The following is a 25,486-nucleotide window of genomic DNA, read 5'->3' on the forward strand; positions in this document are numbered from 1 at the left end:
CAGATAACAAGGTGTGGAGCTGGAGGAACACAGCAGGCCAGGCAGCAGCAGAGGAGCAGGAAAGCTAATGTTTTGGGTTGCTCGCTTCTTCTCACTCTGCAGACCTGGTGGATAATCTTAATTGGTTTATGGTGCACCTGTTAGCACAGTCTGTATTTTTTTATAAATCATTTCAAATAGCAGAATTATTTCTAATGGTGGATATATTCCTCTTGCAAGCATGAGCTGATCGCATGTGAGTTGTATATTGCCCACTCGGATTGGTCTATTGAACATGTTGATTGATATGGAGAATCTGTCATTGGGACAGTGATTATTAAATATTTAGTTAATTAATTAGTCTCTAACCAAATGATTATCCTCAACATCAATACAGCATTTGACCATGTGTAGCACAAAGGATCCCTAAAAATATTGCAATCATCAGAAATGTGTGGTATACACGCCACTGATTGGAGTCATACACAATGCAAATGAAGTTGGCAATGGTTGCTGGAATTAAATCACCTTAGTCCTAGTACAGTTCTGCGGTGTTCATCAACATATTGACCTTGGGCCAACCATTTTCAGCTGTTTCATCAAAGATCTGCCCTCCATCATAAAGTCAGAAGTAGGATGCTCACTGAAATGTAGCAAAAAAAAACCTGTGCCACAAAAGGGCCAGACAATGGTCATCTCCAATGAGAAGGGATCTAATTATCTCCTCTTCATATTCAAAGTCATTAACATGACTGAACTCCCCCTTCAACAACATCCTGGCCCAAGAATACTGAAATTACAAAAGCATGTCAGAGGATAGACATTGGGAGACAAGAACTCACCTCCTGATCTGACAATACCCTGTACATCACAGACAATACTCAAGTCAGGAGTATGATGAAATAAATTCCACTTGCTTGGATTAGTGTATCTGCAAAACGCAATTGCAAGTGGGGATGAGCAAAAAATATTGGCCTTTGACAGTGCTCACATGCTACGAAGTAAAGATATTTAAGAGAATTTTGAAGGAGAAACATGTACTAATGTGAAGGCTTTTTGTAACAGAATACTGAAAGCAATACCAAGATGATTGAGATAACAAGGTATAGAGCTGGATAAACACAGCAGGCCGAGCAGTATCAGAGGAGCAGGAAGGCTGACATTTCGGAAAGGTCTAGGCCTGAAACGTCAGCCTTTCTGCTCTTCTGATTCTGCTTGGCCTGCTGTGTTCATCCAATTGTACACCTTGTTATCTCAGATTCTCCAGCATCTGCAGTTTCTGCTATCTCTGAACCAAGATGATTGAGCCTGCTAATGGAATGGAATTGTGAAATAGGGTAGAATCAGAAGAATTGCACATACAGGCTAAAATATGGATGTGAAAGAATATTAAAAAGTCATATTTTCTTTAAACATTGATCCAATGAAGATATTTTACAGTTCCAAATGCTTCCATTTTAATTACAATAATGTTCCAAAGATACATGACTTTTCCAAGTAAAGCCTACATTGTTAATTATTGCTTGTTGTAAAATGAAAGACAAATGTTGCTGCGTTTTATTTCTGTTTGATATTGCTGAGGAAATGCTGCATTTTGAAAAATGATCTGGATTAGATTTCCATTCAGAACTCTGCATGTGAGTACTATCTTCATTGTTTGTCCAATGCAAAAATCAAATGTGTTGTAAAGTACCATTCTTCACTGTTAAACACCAGGACTGACTATCAAATCATGGTGTGATATTCTATTTGCAAACCGTTCCAGTTTGATCACAAAATGCTAGTGTCTTCTGGATTTTTTATTCAAACTTAGCTATGATTTGAGCGATATCATAAGAGTGGCAGTGGCCAATTCTGGAAGTCCTAGGCGATAAGACTGACATACTTAAAGTGACAGTCTTAGAGTTATCAACTGTGATTTACTGAAATCTCAATGTGAATAGAAAATGATTGCAAGCTTCAGTAATGTACCATAACCCATACATTAGGCCTAATTATTTCACAGGGGCCTGTAGAAAGAATCTTTGTTGAAAGGATTTCAATCACAGTGAAGCTACCATTAAGCATAAGTTTAATTATTCAGATATGAACTCATTATTTTTTATATAGAGAGGTACTAATTTAGAAATTGAATTTTAATATTCCTTCGTTAAATGAAAAATGATGGAAGTTAAAAGAAATGACAAAAATTATTTTTGTTTTATTTTGCACTTTGAATTATATTGAATCATTTTATGATGTGAAAAGGACTGTATGAATACAAATTTTCATTGCTTTAAACACACATGGATACTTTCTGCTGTTCCAATTCTGTTAATTTGTTTGGTAGCCATCTAATTATTTTTTCTTATTCTCTGTTGGTAATTCTCCTATCCACTTACCCTCAGATGGCACAGGGTCTTCCAGATGGTAGATTTTCCTGCTCTGCAACCCAAAGAATTAGGCCCACTGCCATTTAGCACTGAGGAATGCCAGTTGTCTGGAGATGGAACTCCAAACAGCAGCCAGTACTGGGAATGCATGCAGTTCCCTGATTCAGGAAAGTATAGGGCTTTTCATGGTGGAGAGGGAATGTGAAGCCTGTGTCATGGGAAATGGTGGTAATGGAGAGAGTGTTGATGGAGAAACAAGGGTGGGAGAGTGCACAGGGCCAAACCAGGGAGAGAGCAACAAACATTGAAAGGTGGCCCTTTCAAGCCGGTTACCTGCTGTACTTAGTCCTCCTGCTGAACTTCTTCCACCAGCCTCATTTTGAGAGAGGACAGGAAGCATCCCTTAAAAGCACCTCAATTGTAGCAGAAAGGATGGGCTGCTCTTGGTCTCATGTAACACCATACACTCCCCACCATCCCTGCCCACCAAGCCCTCCACCACAACTGAAAAATTGCTGACAATCCAGGGAGAGGAAGGCAGCCAGGAGTCCCCTCTATCTCCTGCAAATGAGCCAACAGGAGATGTTAAAACTTTGCTCATGGATCTGAAAGGTGCTAGTGATTATTTGACATACAGCAAAGGAACTCTCCCAGTGTTGTGAAATCATTATTCCTTAGCCAACACCGCCAGTAACAGACTATCTGGTCATTCATCCCATTATTGCAGTTGGGATTCAGATCTACACAACTTTGTTGTCAGGTTTTCTTACTAGACAAAAGTGACAGTATTTCCAAAGTAATACTTATTTTCGGGTGCTTGGAGATGTGAAGGTTGCTATATAAATGCAACTCCTGATTGTCTATTTAGCATCTTTTAAACCTACTTTCCAACACATTTAATCATCTTGAGGCTATCAGCATTGTTCCAAGATTTAAGCAGTTATAATGAACATTTTACAAGTATGATATAGTAATATCTGATGGACAATTTTCCAATGCACTAAAAGTAGACCAAGATTCAAGGCTTATAATTGTATTTGTAGCTAAGTTTAGAAAATTATTTTCTGCAAGGTTTATTTAGGCAAAACAAATACTCTGATTTCAGCCAGTTAAAAATTCATCATGTTAAAGTATGGAGTATAGAAGTTGTTTAAACATTGCCTCTGTTCAATGTAAACATGTACAAAACTACATTCTTCCCAAAAATTTGGATCATGTAGAGATTGTTTCTTTAGTCCACAATATTGTTTCCAACTTGTGCCTGAAATATGTTAATAATGCACTTACACTAGTTTACATTCATTTCCTATGGATTCCCAATTTATTTTAATGGTTAATTTATATAAGGATACAATGGTGCAGTCAGACAGTTTCTGTTCTTTTCTAAACTTTATTCTTATATGTTAGTGTTTTATTTGAATAATTTACAGCATACACATAAACATGGACCATATGTATCTGAAAGCATGTGAAATTTAATATGTATACACTCTCTCAAAGCCAGGAGCCATGAAACCAAAGTCATGTTGTTATTGATTTTGCCAGGTTTCAAGTCAGTTATTTGGGCATGGGCGGTTTCGGTGAATTCCCGGTCCAATGGGGTCAAGGGACACTTGAAACTGAAATATACCATTAATGTTAGTGACAAAGCACATAACAAGTGCAACACCTAGCTGAATTGTCCACATGTGTTATTTTTAATTAAAAATTGATCAGCATATTTGAGAAAATGTTCAGTTTTTGAATTTTAGACACTTGGTTTAGAGAGATTGTACACGTACTAGGAAACTGAAGTTAAATAACAGTAAAATCCAACTAAAAAATTTAATAACTTAATAATATTGCAATGTTCATGGTTTGCCAGTTTTTAACCATTTTATCTTTGGATTATCACAGAGCTTGTCTGGATTGTAATGTCAGTTTAAATAATCAACAAATATTTAACTGAAGTGAGAGATCAATAATGGAGTGAGCAATGAGAAGCACTGGGGATCAAGAATCAAGAATCCAAATATCTATACCTACAAGATTTCTGCAAATAAGTTTGCTAATGCCTGGACAAAATTTTCAAATCTCTTTGTTTACATATAATGGATTGAAGACAGAATTTTTTTTCATGATGCTCTGAAAACTGCTGTTACATTATTTTTAAATATATTTTTAATGTAATCCCAGTGATGTCTCATCATCTTTTGGTCAGCTAAAGTATGTGATTTTATTATAGGGTTCAGAAGACTTCCATGCATAACCAACCTTTCAATATGTCCATAAAGGTCTTTGCATTTCAGGAATTCATTTTTAAAAATCATACGCTGCATTAAATGCCAAAGAATGACATGTATGCATCCCTTTAGCTTTGTTACTCATTGAATGGAATTTGCAACATGAATGTTCATTCAATTTGAGAATGAAAACAGCGTGGATTCCTATCTTTTCTGCTGTTAATATTGGTTGCAAGAAACTGAAATAACTTAATGTGGGTAGCAGTATGTATCTACAAGGTGGACTTTAACTACTTCAAGTAATAGAACATTAGTGCCCTTTTCAGTGGCTATTAACACAAATGAGTAACTCGACTATTAGCTTCATAAGTATAGAATCAGAATCTTAAACTGAATAATGTTCCACAAGAATCTATTAGATGTTATGAGTCTTCTTTGTAGACCCGACACTGATGGATTTGTTCATTCTCCCATTTTGAGAGGGAGCAGTAGTATTTGTCTAAAACTTTCGCTGAGACTTTCATAATTGTCACTGTAAAGCAATTGAATTAACCTGACTGTTGAAGACAGAATCTGAAGTATAGACTATTACAACCAATTGGTCCCTTAGAAGTGATGTTGCTGCTTACAGTGCCGTTGAATCAAGAAGCACACCAGATGTTGTAGAAAAATGGCAGCTTAAGGAAAAGGCTAGTTTTCAGTCTACTCACATAATAAAAACTGATGTGGAAAGAAATAAATGACTTTTTCTTCACAAATGTGGAGTGTAAAATGGTGCCAGGTAGGTGGAACTCAGGAAAGGAGACATCAGCCCCACCGCGGATGATATTAAAGGGACTGGAGTGGCTGCCTGGCAAATGACGTTTCCTGCAGCATAAGTCTGAAAAGTTGGGAAGTTGAGTACACTTGGTCCCGGAGGGCTTGGACTGACTCGAGACAGGCTAGTAGATGCAGGCTGCATTGTGCTATCTACCCCAGGGTTCTGTTTTTTCCACTTGGTGCGTCTGTTTTGAAACCAGATTTTTACCTGTGTTTCTGTAAGGCTGAGGGCCAAAGCAAGGTTGAGACGCTCGCAAACAGAAAGATATCGAGTTGAGCGGAATTTATTCTCCAGGGCCACTAGTTGCTCATAAGTGAAGGCAGTTCTCGCTCGTCTTGGTTTGGCACAGCCTGGTTCAACTCGACGGCGTTTTTGTCTTGCTGCAGTATGGTCAGACCTGGTTTCCAATTCAGTAGAGGCAGTATGGTCTTTGTCAAATTCAGCTTGCGTCGGAATTTTATTCTCTTTAAATGAATGAAAGTTTCGACAAGTTTCCACAAACATTGTTGATGTGTTAGCATTAGAATGCGTATCATGCTTCCAATCACTTCCATCTGCAAAGAAGCATTTAAAATTATAGCATCCAGATATTTTTTGGAATGCATAATGATATTGCAATCTTTAACCCCCTGTTTTCACTGCTGCATTAAATGTCCGTGCAAATACAATAAATGGTAATTGCTATTCTCAAATTTAAACTTAACCCAAGAAAATAAAGAGGAGCAGGGACGGGCTATTTATTCCTCGAGCCTGGTCTGTCATTCAATAAGATTGTAACCATCTCTCATTGGTGTACAAGAATATCTAACCTTTCACCGTCACATTATTCTGCAGTCTCTCCACATTTAAATAATATTTTGCTTTTCTATTATTTCCTATCAAATGACAAACCTTATATTTTCCACATCTACTACAATTGCTAAATGTTTGTCCATTCACAGAGCTCAGCTGCATCAGACACAAGTCAAACTGGACTTGGTTGACATCAGTACTGGTGGATGAGGCCGTGGTGCAGATAGCCATCATGGAAGGCTGATCTGCCATTCGTCATCATTGACATGGGGTTTGATTTGTATTGTTGTGGCAAACTCAAGACCCTATCAGTTTTGGTTGTATTCCCTTTAATTTGCCAAATTTAAAAGTTCTTGTGTGAAATTGCCCAATTCCTTACCTGCATATGATTTTTCCCCTATTGGACAATGACATGATACAGGAATCTTGGGAACAGAGTAATGGTGACCTAGAGAGGGTGTTTAGTTGGAATGTAGCTAAGAACAAGCACATGGTGTGGCCGAGGGATCAGTCATCGACTAGGGTGAGCAAATGGAGTTGGATGTGGAAGTGCCAGCCATACTGGCTATGTATTGCAATCAGCAAAGCTTTGCAGCTGCTGTGCCATTACTTTTCTAGTGTGGAGCAACACTGGTTTGCTAATACTTGTCCAAGTACACTGGCCTTTAAAGATGCCGTAAGTACATGAATTGCTGAACTTATAGTGGATATCTGCTGAGTGGTGAGTTGTTCTGAGAACAATGTATGGTTAAATGTGGATAGAATTAGATGTGAGTGATGTCACAGAGGCTGGTAGGTAATTAATATTAGGTAAGGTGGGGCAAGAAATTTTACAGGGCCACAGATTCCCTCCAAATATACATCCAGAAAAAGAAATGTCAGTATTTCAGCCATTTGATCAGAACTGAAAAGCTACAGAGATCTAACGCAAAAAGGACAGCAGCAGAAAGAGGGGTTGACAATGACATAGTTGGATGATGGATGTACCAGAGTGTTTGTAGGTGGGCTAAAATGATTGTATGAGTGTGATACAAGACAGACAAGTATTGCATACCATGACAAATTGATCTCTTGGTAGGAATTCCTACAAACAGCAGTTTATTCTTATATTCTATTTCCTTTTTTAATTTAGTCATCCTTTCTTAAATTTTCCCAGTCCTCAGGCCTATTACTATTTTTGCAGTATTGAATACCGTTCAATTTGATCTCATCCTTCCTGCATTAAGAAATGGCCCCTTTGTCTAATAGAGATTTTCTGTTAAATTGAATATCTCATTATCGAGATAGTTCCTTAAATGTCTCCTTAAATGCCTGGCATTTCTCAACTGACTCCCTCCACATCATTGCAATTATCTTAATTTAAGTTTAAGAGTCTAGATTCAGACCCATATGTCTCACCTTCAACTTGAATGCAATATTAATTATGGTGTAGCCATTTCTCTGATGAGATCATGTATTTATTCAATCTTATTACATTTCACTAAGTGTAAAAAAAACTTGTTCTTCACTTGGTTCCACTCATGATTATAATAGTAGCTTTCTTCCAGAGCCCCATCATTTACTGAATTATACAGATCACACATCACTTAGAGAGCTTATAAATGGTTCCCTTTCTATTTTTGTTTCCACCCAATCATTCTACAGTGCTATCTCTCAAGCCGTATTTACTGTATGAATCTCATCCTTGGTTAACAGAGCTACTCCAACTCCTTTTTCTTTGCCTATCTTTCTGAAATATCAAATAGCCTTGAATATTCAATTCCCAGCCTTTGTCAGCTTGCAAATACTATCAACCAAAGCTCTGTTTAGGTGTAACATGTCATATAAAGTCATCCCAAAGGGAAGAAGATAAAATTGTGTTCAAAAACAGATATAGGAATAATTGTATAAATTGGGAGGTGTAAAATAGGGACGATATCATTATGCCAGAAAGAGACATAATGTGAGATGGAAGTAAACGTATAAGAGCTATTGAGGCATATAAAGTCAAAGTTAGCCAGTGATTCAGTGGTTTATATTAACAATTATAAATGTGCGTACACAAACATGCCAAGATAATTGCAAAAGTGGTGATCTAATAGGGTAAATTATCAATCGTGATATACTGTCGGAAATGTCTAACAGCATAAACGAAACTTCCATTCTTTTTAATCTCTTGCAGCAACGTGTCTTGTATAAAATTTAGCTCTTTGCACCCAAGCCCGGCAGCCAGTTACTATAATAAGTACTTTTTCAAGTTCAGATCTGCTTTTTCGTGAGCAAGACATGAAATTAGTACGAATTTCACCCCTTGATGTAAAATATCCTCTTTTAACCCACATTGTTGCACGCACAGAATCGAAAGTATTTAACGATAACTAATGAAAAACTAAGCCATCTAGGGAAAGCTTGGTCTAGGTCCATGTGGCGGACACTGGCTCTATTTCTCCCATCCAGTCAAATCCTTGCCTATATTTTCGCAGCGCTAACTTTATTATACTCAGTTCGATTGGATTGCTGTCGTACAATCTTATACCAATAACCATTAATAGTTGTGTAAATAGATGTCTGAACTTCTTGTTTTCCCCCATACCATTGCTCAATCATTGGTCGCTTAGTAACCGTAGCTATTTTGCTGTCTTTCTTACGGTCCTAAAACCTTGAGACCACGGCTCAGTGGAAATACCTGACCCATTTGTTCCGACTGTAGTGCAATACAGATAGGATAAAATCAAATCAGATCCTACCAAATGCTGAATTATACAAACTGCCAATAAATAATATGAAAATGTGGAGACATAAACCGGCTACCCCGTGCGTCTTGTAAACAACCTAGCCTTCTCCACGAGTCCTTCTGTGACATTTTAACGTTATTTCTCGCAAATTAGTGACGATTAGAAAGTACAGTAAAATTTAACAAGCCCGCTTCATACACAGTTTAAAATTGGCCCAACTATATGAGTGTTCTGTATCTCTAGTTCATTTTGGAGAAATGCGAGTTAGCATTTGTCCAGAAACTTCTCTTTTTGAACAGGGGGGTTGTGCGAGAGAGAGAAATGCTCACGGCTCTGTCATTTCAAGGAAATCGGTTAGAAATCGTGCAAATCTATGATTAGTGTTGATCCGGTGATTTCACTATCTTGTGCTGTAACGTCTAGAATAGGTACCGTACTTGAGTGAAGGTTCACAGCACTTCTTGAACATCGTCGTGGAATGCAAGAGCCCTCATTCCCTAAGGTACAAGTGTAAGATTTTAACAGCAACATATTTTATTATCATTTTAATAATTGCATTGGGTTTTCCTAGGCTCATCACTTATAATAGGTGGTGGGTTTATGATTTTCTTTTGTTATTTGGGGAGGAATGTTAGAAGGATATGCGCACTGGCCGTATCCTGATTGGCAGGAAACTGAGAAATACTTAAAGGCAGATGGAAACGTTATGACAGGATCCACGGGGGAAAAATGGTGTCCAATCTACACCAGCCGCGATGTGCAATTAGAGTTCCAGATTTTAACAGATCGATAATGCCATCTATTAAAGGTAAGTTTTAATCGAAAAATATTTGGACCTTCGATCTGCTTCAGACTCGTGTTTTCACGGCTGTACCTGCAAGCTGTTGGAAGGAGATATGCACAAGTCAGTAATAGGATATCGATCATCTGAGCAGCGGCATCCTCCATGGGACGATTTAAACAATTACCCAGACTCTCACCCAGTGCCAATCACACCTAGCAAAGAGCTGTTATTGAACAACTGTAATTGTTTTTTCAAGATATGACATGTAGTGTATGTCATATTTATCACTTCTGCGGATTTCGCGATAAAGCACATAAGCGGAACAGCAAATTTAAATGGACTAAATATGGGATGTCGTGGAAGTGGCCGTAGCAAAATAATCTTAAATGAAACAAAGTAGTTGTTTCTCATTTCAACACCTGTCTTCCAAAAGTAGATGTGATGGTGCGCACATCAAACAGCAGGTGCATTTGGCGTAATCTTAACCAAGTCTCCCGATTTGGAAGAAAATCTGAACTGAACTTATGCTTGTTTATCTGGCTCAAACACACTTTCGGTGACTACAAAATAAATCGCGCTGTGGAAAGTAAACAAGAAGCAAGGAGTTAGACCTGCGTCAGTAAACAAATACACCTCGTTACTTCCGCAATCAACTCCTTGTCAATTTCATAATATTCATAGAATCCGCTTGATTTGCAAAGACTGGGTTAGAAAACAAATAGTCTACTAATTCAAATAATAGAACTTTTCGTGAGGAATTCAAGACAAAATATGCAATAAAAAGATTTGCATAATTTCTTGATTCAAGACAAAAGCCTACAGGAGGCCCAGCTAAAGACCAGTGTCACTTCGGTGCAGGCAATGCACACGGTTATTGATATTTTGTAATTAAAGTATCGTAACGCTGTATTAAGATGAAATCGTGTAATATTACTCACCGGAATCGGTGTCGATTTGGTCGCTGTTCTTTTCAGCACTTAGTTTTTCACCTGCCTCCATCAAACTCTGATCTCCACTGCAAGGGACGTGTAAATTACTGCTTTCATTTGGTCCATTCTGTTGCAGCTCAAACGGCTGCGACTTGCCTGTGAATTTTTGAGGGTCCAGTATATCTATGATAGAGAAGGAAATCTTATGAGTAGGGGCCATTTCTGCCCCAATGTCCGGGGACTCGAACATTGCCCTCTCGCCCTTTAGACACTGTCCAACGGGCTACAGCTTGCTCCGCAGATCAGGCAAGACAGCGATTCTGTCACAAATTGAGCGGGAACGCGCACACGAATTCACTTTGGAGTTAAAACTGACTTTTAAGTCAACGCCAGCCACTTCACACCTGACTCCGAAATTATTAACGAATGCTTTAGATTTATGGTAATCAGTTTTGTCCGTTTTAAACAGAGATTGCGGGGTATCTACACATTGAAGTAACCACTGCTCCAGTGCTGGTTTTGTGGGGCTCCTTTTCTAGTTTGGAGCTGGTCTGTTGAACGTCTGGCTACAGTGACAGAGACTAATAATAACAGTGCACGTGGTATAAAGCCCAGCAGCAGATCAGCTATTAACACTACAGAGGCCTTTGGATATGCATGGGCAGGTTCGCCACGTGTGATTGCAATAATAGTTTAGCTGAACATCAAAGGGATCTCTACTGACATCACAGTATATAGAAAACAAAGGTTTCTTTTGTTGGAAAATACTTAATTTCAGTTAACTGTTGCAGTAAATGAAGAATCATTTAACAAAAAATACTTCCTACAGCTGTTTTTTGTCTGAATTCTGCCTACTCTACCAACACATTTGAATGGATCTTCAGGATAGAATATTCTTTAACAAGTTAACCTTTTTATTTACAATGAGATAAACAAGTTTAAATAACAGGTATAAAGTCATTAATGCATCGGTATTTGGCCATTTTAATTTGCAATCTCAATTCTGAATCAAATTTAGAAAATGTATACCAAATAATTGGAATCAATTATTCTACTAACTCTGGCCCTGCTGTTAATTATTTCCCAATCTCAGATTCCATTTGATCTTGCGCTGCATGATGTAATGATGTGCTAAGGACAGAGGTACAGTATTTGCAATTCTTTACCCATCTCTTTTTTAGAGCGTTCATGTTTAAACATCGAACAAACACTTTTTGAAACGTTAGTTTCCAGCGCCTTACACAGCTGAGGAATTCAGCTGCTCTGTAGAGGCTACCCCTCAGGTTAAATCGGAATATTTACACAGTGCTTCAGCACTTTAAAATTGTGCGGGTGTAAATATGATATCGCCTCTAGTATAAAGGGCACCAAACTAGTCTATCTTTCAGTAAACCGTTCTTTTATCTGCTGGAAAAACCTCAAAAGCAAAACATAGCGTCGTTCACTTTCACTAGGGGAGAGCATTTTCGAAATAGCCAACAGAATCATACTTTAATTCGACCACTTTTTTCCTCCATTGTTATTGAAATGACACGAATTTACTTTGGATTAACCTGTTGTGGATAGCATTTTCAACGTCGAAGAAAATGCTCTAAAACCCATTCGATTCAGTCCATCTGGGACTTCTTGCAAATCAGCAGAACAATTCCTGTTGCACTTTAACCGTCCATCCGGCACTGCAATTATACCCCATTGTCCGCTCTAATTACATGGATCTTTTAAAAAACATTATGTAGATCAATTCATTTGCATCTGTTAATACTTTTAGAGGCGTTCCCAGACTGTGGAAATACAGAGAGCGGGAGGATACATCTCATGTCAATGTTATAGTCATCCTGCACCCAGCTGGCAATGCAAATAAAGCTTGAACACATCATTACACCCACTTTGGACTAACTTCTCATAAGCCTGTTGTTTTTTCTTCAATTTAACTAGCACTCTGACTTTAAAAAATAGGACTCAAGTTTTTTTTTCCCTTGGTATTTAATGTGCTGCAAAAAGTCGAATGCCTATCACACATATCAAAGTGACCATTCCTAGCCTTTACTGTCACCGATCTTTGGGCTCCAACGTGTTTTAAAAATCTTGCGGTTAAATCTGCGACGAAAGACACAGCAGTACTGAACTGTCTAAAAAAATGATACTGAGCTATGGCAGCCTCACCTTCTGAAGACAGTAACGAGGCTCCAGCAGATATTTTTAAGATGTTAATTATCTGATATTTATTTGTTTAAATATTGCAGTGGCATTTAAACATTTATTATCGTGCGATTTGAAAAAGAGTCGGGGCTTTGGTATTTCTTGCATCTGAGTCCAAATTATTTGTAATACAAAAAGAGAAATTGCTGGAGAAACTCAGCAGGTCAGGCAGTGTCGTCTTGGACTATTTCTGTTTTTGTTTCAGATTCTCGGCATCCGCAGTTTTCTATTTTAGTCCTAGTACACACACAGGGATGTCTTCCAGACCTGGGATCTTTGCTTGATGCAGCGACAGGAATGCAATTTCAATAAGTGAAACTCATACCAAGCCATATTCAAAGCGTTATGGCAGTAATGAAATGTAATTTCATGGTAGTCAATTTACGTAATGTACTGATTCACAAATTCTATACAGGTATGTTGTGGCCGAATGATTTTGCTTTATTCCATCTGCTACCATTACCAGTTTCCTAGTAACTTCTGCAACGCACTTACCTTAGAAATGTCGTCAACAGCAAAAGGCTCGCTTGACTTACTTCCTTAGTATATTGTTTCTAATGTCTTGCACTTTGAAGTCCATGTTATCAATGGCCTGAGATATCCCACTATTATGGATGGCTGTCATATTGGGTAAATGTTACAATTGAAAAGTGTTCTCAATTTTGCACAAAAACACAAATTGCTGGAAAATCTCAGCAGGTCTGGCGGCATCAGTGAAGGAAAAAACAGTTAACGTTTCGGGTCCGGAGACCCTTCCTCAGAACTCAATGGTCAATTTTGTAGATGTATTTCAGATTTTATATATATTAACAATTTTAAAAATTCTTGCATGGGATGTGGCGGTCATTGGCAATGCTAGCATTTGTTGCCCGAACTGCCTTTGGGTTAAGTGACTTGCTAGAGCCGTTTCTGTCAGCATTTAAGAGTCGGCCACATTTCTGAGGGTCTGGAGTAACATCCAGGTCAGTCTAGGTGAGGATGGCAGATTTCCTTACCTCAAGTGAACCAGTTTTTCTTTTTAACCACAGTCACTATTTGACTAACATTTCAATACAGCTTTACTGAATTCACATCTCACAATGTAGTCTGATTCGAATCTTTGCCCTCCAGAATATTGGCTTGGACAGTATCCAGTGACATCAACAATTTGCTACAACCCTCCCTCACCTATAAATGCACTTACGGTACCATTTTATTGGCTGTATTCTGTTCATCCTCCCGTAAATGTTTACGTCCGATCAAACTTTAACAAACATCTACCATCACAAGCTGAATAATGGAAAAATGCACCGTGAATAAATCCCTATACTGCATGTAAGTTTTTGTTGTGCTTGCAGTGCAGAACTCTAGCAAAAAAAACTTCCTTATCGCGAACGATGACAAGTACTGTGTCTTTTCCGGAGAATTAGAATGGACTCATTGAAGACTGGACACAAAAAATCATTGGAACCGACTTCTCATAGGAACTGTATGCTTTCCTCATGAGGCCATCATTCAGTCCCGCCCAAAACCAACTCCAAATGTTCATAATTTCTTTCCTATTATAGAATAACTCATACTTTTTAGTTACTGACCAGAATAGTTTGAGTCTGCTGCAACGATCCTATTAAAGTCCTCAAATGGTTAATTTTTAAAGTTATCTTCTACAGAGTTGTTGTGAAATGTCCTGCCTTTTGGCAGTTTTAAGTGGCTCTGCCAGAGCAACGGATTAGAATTCAATGTGAGTGCTGTCTTTAAATTGCTTTGACGCCAGGTGGGATTCAGACCTGACCTGTCCTGATGGCAGCTGATGGCTTGAAACAAGCTGGAATCAATATTCACAGCGGGTGTCCTCTGCTGATAAGACTGTCCAAGACAATGTTCACTATCAAAGTAGACAGCTGAGATATTACACTATTAGTGATGTTGTTTTAAATAACTTGCTCAATCTCTTATTCTAGTTAATGAATTTTACAGTATAGATACTATCAGCAAGATAGAATCATTGCAAACCAGTAATATCCAAAACACTGTAGGAAATTATATTCAGATTTTCAAAGAAATGGTTGAGAGGGAAAATTCAAATAGGAAAGCGGTACCACACAAAAATAGGTCATACCCTTTATCGGCTGGAGAGGTTGCCCATCGAAGAGAAAAATCGTTAGTTACTATATAGATTGGTAAGAAACGTTATCTTGGTAATTACCATCAAGTGTGATTAATTACTTATTCATTGGTAAATTAATTAAATTCTGCCCTCCTATCTGGACAGACTTTGCGTAATATATAGCTTACCTTCCATTTTCTTTATCATAACTTATGGCACATATTTTACACGTTTCCTTATAATACAAATATTACGCCCTCACTCAATGCTGCGAGATTTAGCAGCGCCGATACTTGTGTTCTGTGATAAATTACTGTATTTGAAAATCGCACGTGTTTGAAAATTATAAGAAGAGTCGTCTTTCATTGTCTAATGTTTTGAAGGATATTCATACACAATCACTTTAAGGCATCCTTTAGCCACAATGTAATCTCTAAAGGGCACGGAAGACACTGATTCGAACATTTATGTCATAAACTGGTATGACTTACTTTTGGATTAATTTTAATACACTGGCAGTATGTACTGAATTGAATAGGTGGATAATAAAATGTCATTCAGATTTCCATACTATATTCTGTAATCGCTATCGGAAAATATTTCAGTAAATATTATCGCTATTTGCCGGCATTGATTCTTGTGTTGTACGACACAGCCCGGTGCTGTGGAAATATAGCGCGGATTGGACACTGTGCAGAGTTAAGGTTGTACACCAATTATTGCCTGAGACTTTGGGAAGTAGCACTATCGCGCAGGCTATTGGCATGTGTAGTCCACTTCCTCTTGAGCTAAACAACTCGCAGCATCTAACAGACTGCATTTCCCGAAATGCAGCGTGTTGTAATGTCCATGATGGCCGAATGGTGTAAACCCGCAGAAAGCGTGAGAGGAGTGCTGTTAGATATTAGTGGGGTTCTGTATGACAGTGGGCAAGGAGGAGGGATTCCCATTGCCGGCTCAACAGAAGCGGTCAGAAGGTGAGTGGCAAACCTGCATTGCAAGCACTTTCGCTCAGCCGGGGAGAAGCTCACCTCCAGTTCTCTGTGGAGTGGCACAGCGTCGGTTCCTTACCAGGCAAACAACAAACACTAGCCTTTTTGAGGATATTGTATATGCCGCTGACTCTCTTAGAATATACAATAGAGTGTGGTGGCCAGCCTCCACCTCTTTAGTGGCTACTAATGAACCATAAAAACTGGACCGAACAATCGAGTGGTACAAAAACAGAAAGTGCTGGAGAAATAGACTTGCTGAGTTTCTCCGGCGCTTTCTGTTATTTTGTTTCAGATCGCCAGCAACCGCTTTGTTTTGTTTTAATCAAATAGTTCAGTCTGTTTCTGGCCGAGACACCCAACATATTCACTCGACTCCTCCATTTATTTTGAAAACCATCTATTATTTAAATTTCCAGAGTTTTCCTTAAAAGCTCCCACTCTTTGTGATATCAGCTGAAAGTGCTGGGGTAAAACCCGCTGAACACAACATAGCAAAAGCTCATTCCCTTAGATTTCGTACTGCACACCTTCATAACTTTATTGTAGTTGAAACTTAAATAACAATCCCAAGTGTTTTTCTTTCCCTAAATAGACTCCTTTTTCTATTTTTTTCAAATTGACACTTTGCTTGAAATCACACAGGACGACTGACATTCATTGAGTGTATTGGGAAATTAGAAAAGCCTCCAATGATTTTATGAAACAGTTCTGTGACCTAAATGATGATAGGGAGGGAAATGTCAGCTAAGATCCAATTCCAGTTTGTTATCCATCTATTAGATGTGACCTGGGCTTAGAACAATATTAGGCTAGCTAGAAAGTTGCCACCCAGGTTGACAGGGCTGTTTAGAAGGCATACAGTGTTTTAGCTTTTATTAATAGAGGGATCAAGTTCCGGAACCAAGAGGTTATGCTGCAGCTGTACAAAACTCTGGTGCGGCCGCACTTGGAGTATTGTGTACAGTTCTGGTCACCGCATTATAAGAAGGATGTGGAAGCTTTGGAAAGGGTGCAGAGGAGATTTACTAGGATGTTGCCTGGTATGGAGGGAAGGTCTTATGAGGAAAGGCTGAGGGACTTGAGACTGTTTTCGTTAGAGAGAAGAAGGTTGAGAGGTGACTTAATTGAGACATATAAAATAATCAGAGGGTTAGATAGGGTGGATAGGGAGAGCCTTTTTCCTGGGATGGTGACGGCGAGCACGAGGGGGTATAGCTTTAAATTGAGGGGTGAAAGATATAGGACAGATGTCAGAGGTAGTTTCTTTACTCAGAGAGTAGTAAGGGAATAGAATGCTTTGCTTGCAACTGTAGTAGATTCGCCAACTTTAAGTACATTTAAGTCGTCATTGGATAAGCATATGGACGTACATGGAATAGTGTAGGTTAGATGGGCTTCAGATCGGTATGACAGGTCGGCACAACATCGAGGGCCGAAGGGCCTGTACTGTGCTGTTATGTTCTATGTTCTAGTTGTAGTGATCTCCGTCCTGTCCACTGTCACCCAGAAGAATATAAAATCATACAGCATGGAAACAGACCCTTTGATGCAACCAGTCTGTGCTGAATTAAACTAGTCCGACCTGCCTGCTCCTGGCGCTATCCCTCCAAACCTATAGATAGGAATATTTATATACCTATCTAAATGTCTTTTGAATGTTGTAATTGTACCCACATCTACGACTTCCTTAGGAAGTCCATTCTACCTGTGAACCACCCTCTGGAGCCTCATCCAACAAGTTTACAGGAAGGCGGGCATTACCACCCTGCATCTCCCGACTAATCAACCTGTTCTGGAGTAGGTGGAACTTGAACCCTGTACTTTCTGGCACAGAGGTAGGGACACTACCACTGCACCACAAGAGCCATCCTTCCTATCCTCATCCTTTATTTATGAAAGGCAGTTTTTATGATGTTCTAATCAACCTGTTGAGACGTGTTATCATGCACCTCTGGAGCAGGTAGGACTTGAATCAGCGTCTCCTGGTTCAGAGGTAGGGACAGTACTGCTGATCCAGAACAGCGTTCCTTCCTACCCTTGTCCTATGTTTAGGAACATAGGTGAGGCACCACTTTATGCCCACAGCCAAAACAGAAATCGACACAGTATTTAAAGTGCCTAATAAAATACCAGAGTGATTTGTTGATTTGGGAAAAGTAACAGTTGTCTGTAACAGCATTTCTAGATATGAAAAAAGACAAAACATGAACATTCTTCACCCCCCACCTCATCTTTTGATGGTTTATATCATCTTTAACAGTCTGCATGTAAATTGTTCACTTGGAAACTCAGTGATTTGTTGGTGGTTAATAGATGGAAAAAAAGTATCACAGATATGGTGATGGGAAAAAATGTCATTTATGTGTAACAATACTTCTGGATTTTAAAAAAATAGCTTTAATAAAACTCCTGGGTGAGCTATCATTCTGGTTTCATTCCTTTGCACATACTTCAGAGCCTCAGTCCCTTCACATAATGAAGGTACTGAAACTAAACACCTGACAGTGAACATATTGATGATTTCAGGTGTAATTTGACTAGTTGGTGCCCCAGCTCTTTAAACACCCTCAACAGAATAGTATATCTTGTTCTAACTATGATATTGGCTTTTATATGGACCAGGACAACTGGATCCTCCTTGGCCCATTCCAAGTTCATTCCAGGTATAGGAATCCTGGCACCAATCAGACAATGTAACTTGTGCAGCTCTCTGTCATGGTTGCAGAGAGTTGTATCTATTTCCTTAGCTATACTGTCTTCGAACACTACTACATTCCTTTTTTACTTCTCAAAGATTTAAGAAGGTCATGAGAGACAACTTCTTCATGCAGAGAGTGGTCTGTATATGGAATGGGCTGCTAGAGAAAGAGTTTGAAGCAGGTACAATAGCAACATTTAAAAAAAAAATTTAGATAGGTACATTGATGGGAAGGGTTTAGAGGGATATGGAACAAATGTGGGCAATTGGAACTAGCTGATTGGGCACCATGGCAAGCACGGACCAATTTGGGCTGAAGGGCCCGTTTCCATGCTGTGTTACTCTATGACTTTATTCTCCTTATTTGAGTAGCTTATACCAAAGTCAGTTTGGTCGTCCACCTTGTAAAGTTTGCTATTGTCGATACCAGCCTCGGGAGCCTTACAGCTATTGGTTAAGGCCAAAGACCAAGGCCTCTTCAACACTGTACATGGAATTCCCTTACTTGCTTGACTTTTAATCACACTTTCCTATTCTTTACCATTAAACAGACTTGGACTGTCTACTAATGCACAAGGTGTTTCAGGCATCCTGAAACAAAAATGTTAAAACAACTGTGTCTTTCCAGTCTGCCCTGAAATGTTTGCACCTCTGACTTAATCTTAATGCGTGTCAGTTGAAATACCTTGGAAAACAGACATCACTGATGTGATGGTGTAGGTTCACTGTGCTATCAACAGATCCTTACGTATTGCAGTTGCAGCAAACCTCTGCCACTTTGTTGTAACCTTGACTTAATGAATTAATTAGTCTATATAGTTAATCAACTGTGCTTACAATTATTAGTGTTTAACTAATATTTGATAATAATTACATTGACCTATAACTTAATGCTTTTACTCCAATGCAAGTTGATGTAAGTACCAGATCAACAAAAATAAGCTCTTTTTCTCTTTGCAGTAAACTTTTGCATTCTAGCAATATTCTATGACTGTTCTGTGCTTTAATAATTAGCATAAAAATGTTATTGAAGTGGTTTTTTAACAACAAGAATTTCAGAAGAGAAAGGATCATTTCTGAAGAATGCTTCAGGATCCATTAAGGAGCTTAGCATAATGTTGAAAGTTTACGCTGAGCATTGAAACAGTTGTTCAGTTTCTATCTATAAATGCCACAGGTAGTTTTGAAAATAAACTTGTTATTTTCTACACCTATTATGTTTGTTGAAGGTCAATACTTTCTAACATTGTAGATAAAAAGTACAACAACTATTCAAACTATTCAGTTAACAAGTGCATGTCTTTGATCTGCAGGGGCTATTGTGGGAAGTGGTAATGTCACTGCCTCTTTGTACTAACACGTCTGGACTGGTTGATGAGAAATAATTGTGGTGTTTTGAAGGAGAGTAGAGTTTTCCTGATGTCCAGATTGAATGAAATGCTTCATCAATTTAAACAAAAAAAAAATTCATGAAACTTAGTGTTGTGCAGGTGTACCGATAATGTTGTATAGATTTCAGCAGTGACTACATTTTATTGACTGCACAGTGTTTTAGTCATGTTGGGAGCATGAAATACATCATGGAAATACAAAAATATGTTAAAATCATACTTTTTGTATATGTGCCAAGAGTAGGAAAACCTTGACTTTTGTATAGTTGCAATATTCCAATAGTTTTTATGTTACAGTGGGAGGCTTGACCTGATTGCAGGTTTAATCACAGCCTTCTGCTTTAATTAGCTTTAATAATCCCTTTCTTTTCCTACCATCTCTTGCCCACCCCCCATCCACACTCCTTGACCCCTGCCTGATTCCAGCACAAAGGATTATGGAATTTTCATTATTGTCATTACTAATTGAAATGATTTTATGTGAATTATGAATGTACAGCATTAGAAATTGTTATTTCTGATGTGATGAGGTTTTTTTTCAGCATGGGTCGTTTGCCACCTGTTCCTGTGGTCAATTACCTTATTGGACTATAATTAATATTGTATGATAAAAATTAAAGAAATGTGCCTTTAGAGTGTTTCATTAAGCTTAATCTTGTAAATTTGCTCATTTTTGGCTTGGAGTAGAATTACTTCCACAATCCTCAAAAGGCTAGTTGTCAGTAACAGGAAATTGTTAAGTTGCCAGAATTGTAATTCTACTGGAAGATGTGATTTATGATTTCTTTTCTTATTTTGGATTTACAAGATACCTTGAGTCTATTGTGGTTTAATTTATCCAAAAATTGCACTAATTTATTAAATCCAGGTCAAAAATAGGTAAACACCATGATATTCTTTATTCCTATGAATATTTAATTTACTGTTAGCGGTTATCCTTTCATATTTAAACCAAAATAATAAAAACACATAATGCAGAATAAATTGAGTTTTTTTAATTTTAGAAACACATTCTTGACTTTTCTATGTCTCTTCCTGGCTTTAACTGATTAGAATCTGACTGAATTAAAAGCTGGTCAATGACTGTAGAGCATGTGATATAGCGAGATTGAATGTTCAGAAAAAATTTACCAAGTATACCGGAAGTATGAAGCCAGAACCCAGTCTGTCACCTGCGAAAGGAAAATCAGCTAGGGTGCCTGAATCTGATTAGTTTGCTGTTTTATTCATTCACGGGTGTGGGCTTTATTGACAGCCAGCATTTATTGCGCATCCCTGAATACCCTTGAGAAGGTAGTGATGTGCTGCCTTTTTGAACAGTTGCACTCTGTTTGGTGTAGGTATACCCACAGTGCTGGTAGGGAAGTAAAGGATTTCCAGGGTTTTGATGCAGCGACATCAAAGTAATGGAAATATATTTCTAAGAGATGGCGCGTGGCTTGTGAGGAACTTGCAATTGGTGCTGTTCCCATATATCTGCTGCTCTGATCTTTCTAGATGGCAGTGTTCACGTGATTAGAAGGTGCTATTAAAGCAGCTTTGGGGAATTTCTGAAATGCATATTGTAGATGGTACACAGTGCTACTACTGAGCTTCAGTGGTGGATGAACTGAACGTGTGTATGTGGCACCAGTCAAGTGGGCTGCTTTGTCCTGTGTGGTGTCAAGCTTTTTGAGTGTTGCAGGAGCTGAACTCATCCAAGCAAATGAGGTATAATTCAGCTCACTCTTGACTAGTGCCTAGTAGATGGTGGACAAGGAGCCAGAAGGTGAGTCACTTGTGCAGGGTTCCTGCTCTAATAGGCACAGTATTTATACAGCTAGCCTGGTTCAGTTTTTGGTTCATATTAAATCCTTGGCTGTTAATAGTGCATGATTCAATGATGTTACTGTCATTGAATATCTAGGGTCATGGATAGATTTTCTTTTGTTAGAGATGATCATTGCCTGGCAGTTGTGTGACATGAATGCCAGTTGTTAGCCCAAACTGGATATTATTTGGCGAAGGCAATGGCCTAATGGTATTATAACTGGACCATTAATCCAGAGACCCAGATACTGTACTAGGGATAACAAAGTGTAGAGCTGGATGAACACAGCAGGCCAAGCAGCATCAGAGAAGTAGGAAAGCTGACATTTCAGGTCTCGACCCGAAACGTCAGCTTTCCTGCTCCTCTGATGCTGCTAGGCCTGCTGTATTCATCCAGCTCTGCACCTTGTTAGCTCAGATTCTCCAGCATCAGCAGTTCCTACTATTTCTCTACTACTGTACTAGGGACCCGGGTTTGAATCCCGCCGTGGCAGATGATGGAATTAAGAGACTAATGATGATTGTGAATCGATTATGGATAGTTGGAAAAACTCCTCTGGTTCACTGATGTCCTTCAGGGAAGGAAACTGCCATCTTTACCTGATCGGGGCTACATGTGACTCCAGACCCACAGCAATGTGGTTGACTCTCAACTGCCCTATGGGCAATTAGGGATGGGCAATAAATGCTGCCTAGCCAGTGATGCCCTCATGAATGAATAAAGAACATAGACAAGCTGCAGAGCTGGGCTGAGAGGTGGCAAATGGAGTTTAATGCAGACAAGTGTGAGGTGATACACTTTGGTAGGAGTAACCGGAATGCAAAGTACTGGGCTAATGGTAAGATTCTTGGTAGTGTAGATTAGCAGAGAGATCTCGGTGTTCATGTACACAGATCCTTGAAAGTTGCCACCCAGGTTGACAGGGCTGTTAAGAATGCATACAGTGTTTTGGCTTTTATTAATAGAGGGATCAAGTTCCGGAACCAAGAGGTTATGCTGCAGCTGTACAAAACTCTGGTGCGGCCGCACTTGGAGTATTGCGTACAGTTCTGGTCACCGCATTATAAGAAGGATGCGGAAGCTTTGGAAAGGGTGCAGAGGAGATTTACTAATATGTTGCCTGGTATGTAGGGAAGGTGTTACGAGGAAAGGCTGAGGGACTTGAGGCTGTTTTCAGTAGAGAGAAGAAGGTTGAGAGGTGACTTAATTGAGACATATAAAATAATCAGAGGGTTAGATAGGGTGGATAGGGAGAGCCTTTTTCCTGGGATGGTGACGGCAAGCACGAGGGGGCATAGCTTTAAATTGAGGGGTGAAAGATATAGGACAGATGTCAGAGGTGGTTTCTTTACTCAGAGAGTAGTAAGGGAATAGAATGCTTTGCTTGCAACTGTAGTAGATTCGCCAACTTTAAGTACATTTACGTCGTCATTGGACAAGCATATGGCCATACATGGAATAGTGTAGGTTAGATGGGCTTCAGATCGGTATGACAGGTCGGCACAACATCGAGGGCCGAAGGGCCTGTACTGTGCTGTAATGTTCTATGTTCTAATAAAGCCACATCTTGCTGCATTTGGCCATAGCCTGCTGGTATCTGGTGGCTTTCCATGAAATGCAAATATAACAGAAACATGTTGCAAATAATTTAAAATGTGTAAAGTGGTATGTTGCATTATATAGAGGGTTACTTTTTTTTTAAAAATGGGATGTATGTTTGAAATATAATTCAACAAGAAAGCATTAGGAAAGAACTCATCAGACTGTTAAGCAAACTCAGATTACAGATGAAAGTGTGTTCTAAGTGTGCACAATAGTCACTTTTGGACTACTGCTACTTGTGCATCAATTCAACATAGTCAAAGAAGCATGTGTTGGAGGACATATATGTTGCAAAGAGGTTGCAAAGGTCGGTAAGAGGTCGTGGAATGTTTTAAAGATGCTGACAGATATTTGAAATGAAATATAGTGGCGGACAATATAGACCTATTTGGAAGAAGAAGCATAGAACCTATTGTGGCACATTGTAGTCAGCTGAATTGGAGTCTGTAATGGGTGGTAGATGAGAGGTCTTTGGAGAACTGAACTTCAGGATTGACATAAAAATGAATAAAGATTTCAGCAGTGGAAGGACTGAGTTAATCCAGATGCTGGCAATGATACTGAAGAACCTAGAGATTATGTCTGCAGGAAGTGTGTTTGGATGCCAATCCTTTCGGTTTGCATGGAGCGTCAGTTAGAGGCAGTGAGGAATTTACAGGATCCTGGCATGGTGTGATAGATGGCAGTTTCAAAAACTTATCTGACTGCATCTGCAGTTTTTCTAGATGGGTTATGTCTAGGACTGGTAGGCAGGTAGTGCAGGAGTCTCCAGTGGCTATTCCCATCTCAAACAAGTATGCTGTTTTGGATAATGTCAGGGGTGATGTCATCTCAGGGCAATGTGGCATTGACAGCCAGGTTTCTGGACCTGAGGCTGGCTCCACTACAATTTGGGATACATCAGGTTCCAAGCAATTAATTGTGATAGGGGACTCTCTTGTTGAGGGCATAGGCAGACATTTCTATGGCCGACAGCAAGGCATCAGAATAGTGTATTGTCTCCCTGGGAGCAGGCTCCAGGATGTCTTGGTGAGGGTGCAGAATATTCTCAAAGGGGAGATGGGCAGCAGAAGATCATTCTATGTGTTGGTACAAATGATATAGGAAGAGAAAGGGAAAAGGTTCTGCAAAGAGAATATGGGTAATTAGACAGGAGGTTAAGAAGTAGCTCCTTGCGGTTAGTAATATCTGGATTACTCCCAGTGCCAGGCGCTCGTGAGAATAGAAGTAGGAGGATAGGGCACATGAAAGTGTGGCTGAGGAACTAGAGCAGGGGGCAGGGATTCACATTTTTGGACATTTCAGATCTCTTCTGGGGTAGCAGTTGGGTGTGTGGGACACAAAGAGAAAAGTCTGAGGCAGGCACTGTAGAGGAGGAGCAAATTAAATAGTTGAGGCATGCAAGAGCAAGGCAGAGAACAAGGTTAGACTGATGAATAAAACTGCATTTATTTTGATGCAAGAGGCCTGACTGCTCAGTCAGATAAACTCAGGGCATGTTTGGGACCATGGGACTAGGATATCATAGCTATTACAGTGATTATAGAATCCCTACAGTGTGGAAACAGACCCTTCAGCCCATCAAGTCCACACCGACCCTCGGAGCATCCCACCCAGACCCGTTCCCCCTATAATCCACCTAATCTACACATCCCTGAACACTATGAGCAATTTAGCATAGCCAATCCATCTATCTCCACATCTTTGGACTGTAGGAGGAAACCAGAGCACCTGGAAGAAACCGTGCAGAGACGGGGAGCATGTGAAAACTCTACACGGACAGACGCCCAAAGGTGTAATTGAACCTGGGTCCCTAGCTCCATGAGGCAGCAGTGCTACCCACTGAGCCACTGTGCTGCTGTGACTTAGGGAGGGGCAGGATAGCAGCTTAATGTTGCAGGGTATAAATGTTACAGCCTGGATAGAAAGGGGGGCAAGAGAGGAAGGGGAATGGCATTTTTGGTTAAGGATAACATTAGAGCTGTGCTTAGGATATTTCTGGGAGAACATCCAGTGAAGTTAGATGGGTGAAACTGAGAAATAGGAAAGAGATGATCATCTTATTGGGATTGTACTCTGGGCCCCCAATAGTC

The 25,486-nt window shown here is 39.3% G+C and overlaps 2 protein-coding genes across 6 annotated transcripts in view; one reads left to right on the plus strand and one right to left on the minus strand.

Annotated features, from left to right (window-relative positions):
- Positions 1-3,721: 3,721 nt before the first annotated feature.
- Positions 3,722-11,148, minus strand: nkx1.2la (NK1 transcription factor related 2-like,a). Its single transcript, XM_048551365.1, has 2 exons — positions 10,622-11,148; positions 3,722-5,947 (listed from the first exon to the last, which is right to left on the minus strand). Exons 1-2 carry the CDS (start codon positions 10,860-10,862, stop codon positions 5,325-5,327), a joined length of 864 nt encoding a protein of 287 aa, XP_048407322.1. The 5' UTR covers positions 10,863-11,148; the 3' UTR covers positions 3,722-5,324.
- Positions 11,149-15,675: 4,527 nt separating this feature from the next.
- Positions 15,676-25,486, plus strand: part of lhpp (phospholysine phosphohistidine inorganic pyrophosphate phosphatase) — a 160,499-nt gene continuing 150,688 nt past the window's right edge. For 2 of the 5 annotated variants that reach the window (XM_048551147.2, XM_059652919.1), the window contains exon 1: positions 15,678-15,874. In XM_048551147.2, coding sequence (XP_048407104.2) covers positions 15,726-15,874 — 149 coding nt within the window. In that variant the 5' untranslated portion in view covers positions 15,678-15,725. Of the gene's footprint in view, positions 15,875-25,486 lie in introns of all 5 variants that reach the window. The other 3 variants (XM_059652917.1, XR_009446955.1, XM_048551145.2) reach the window with 3 other exon arrangements.

The sequence above is a fragment of the Stegostoma tigrinum genome, chromosome 20 (assembly GCF_030684315.1).
Source record: "Stegostoma tigrinum isolate sSteTig4 chromosome 20, sSteTig4.hap1, whole genome shotgun sequence".
Classification (NCBI taxonomy): Eukaryota; Metazoa; Chordata; class Chondrichthyes; order Orectolobiformes; family Stegostomatidae; genus Stegostoma; species Stegostoma tigrinum.

What these genes read in the sequence shown, in the direction of transcription:
- nkx1.2la (XM_048551365.1), bottom strand. Translation starts at nt 10,862, where the DNA reads ATGTTCGAGTCCCCGGACATTGGGGCAGAAATGGCCCCTACTCATAAG. An exon ending in CCAAATCGACACCGATTCCG is followed by an intron (nt 5,948 to 10,621) that starts GTGAGTAATATT and finishes GCTTCTTTGCAG; the next exon opens with ATGGAAGTGATTGGAAGCAT.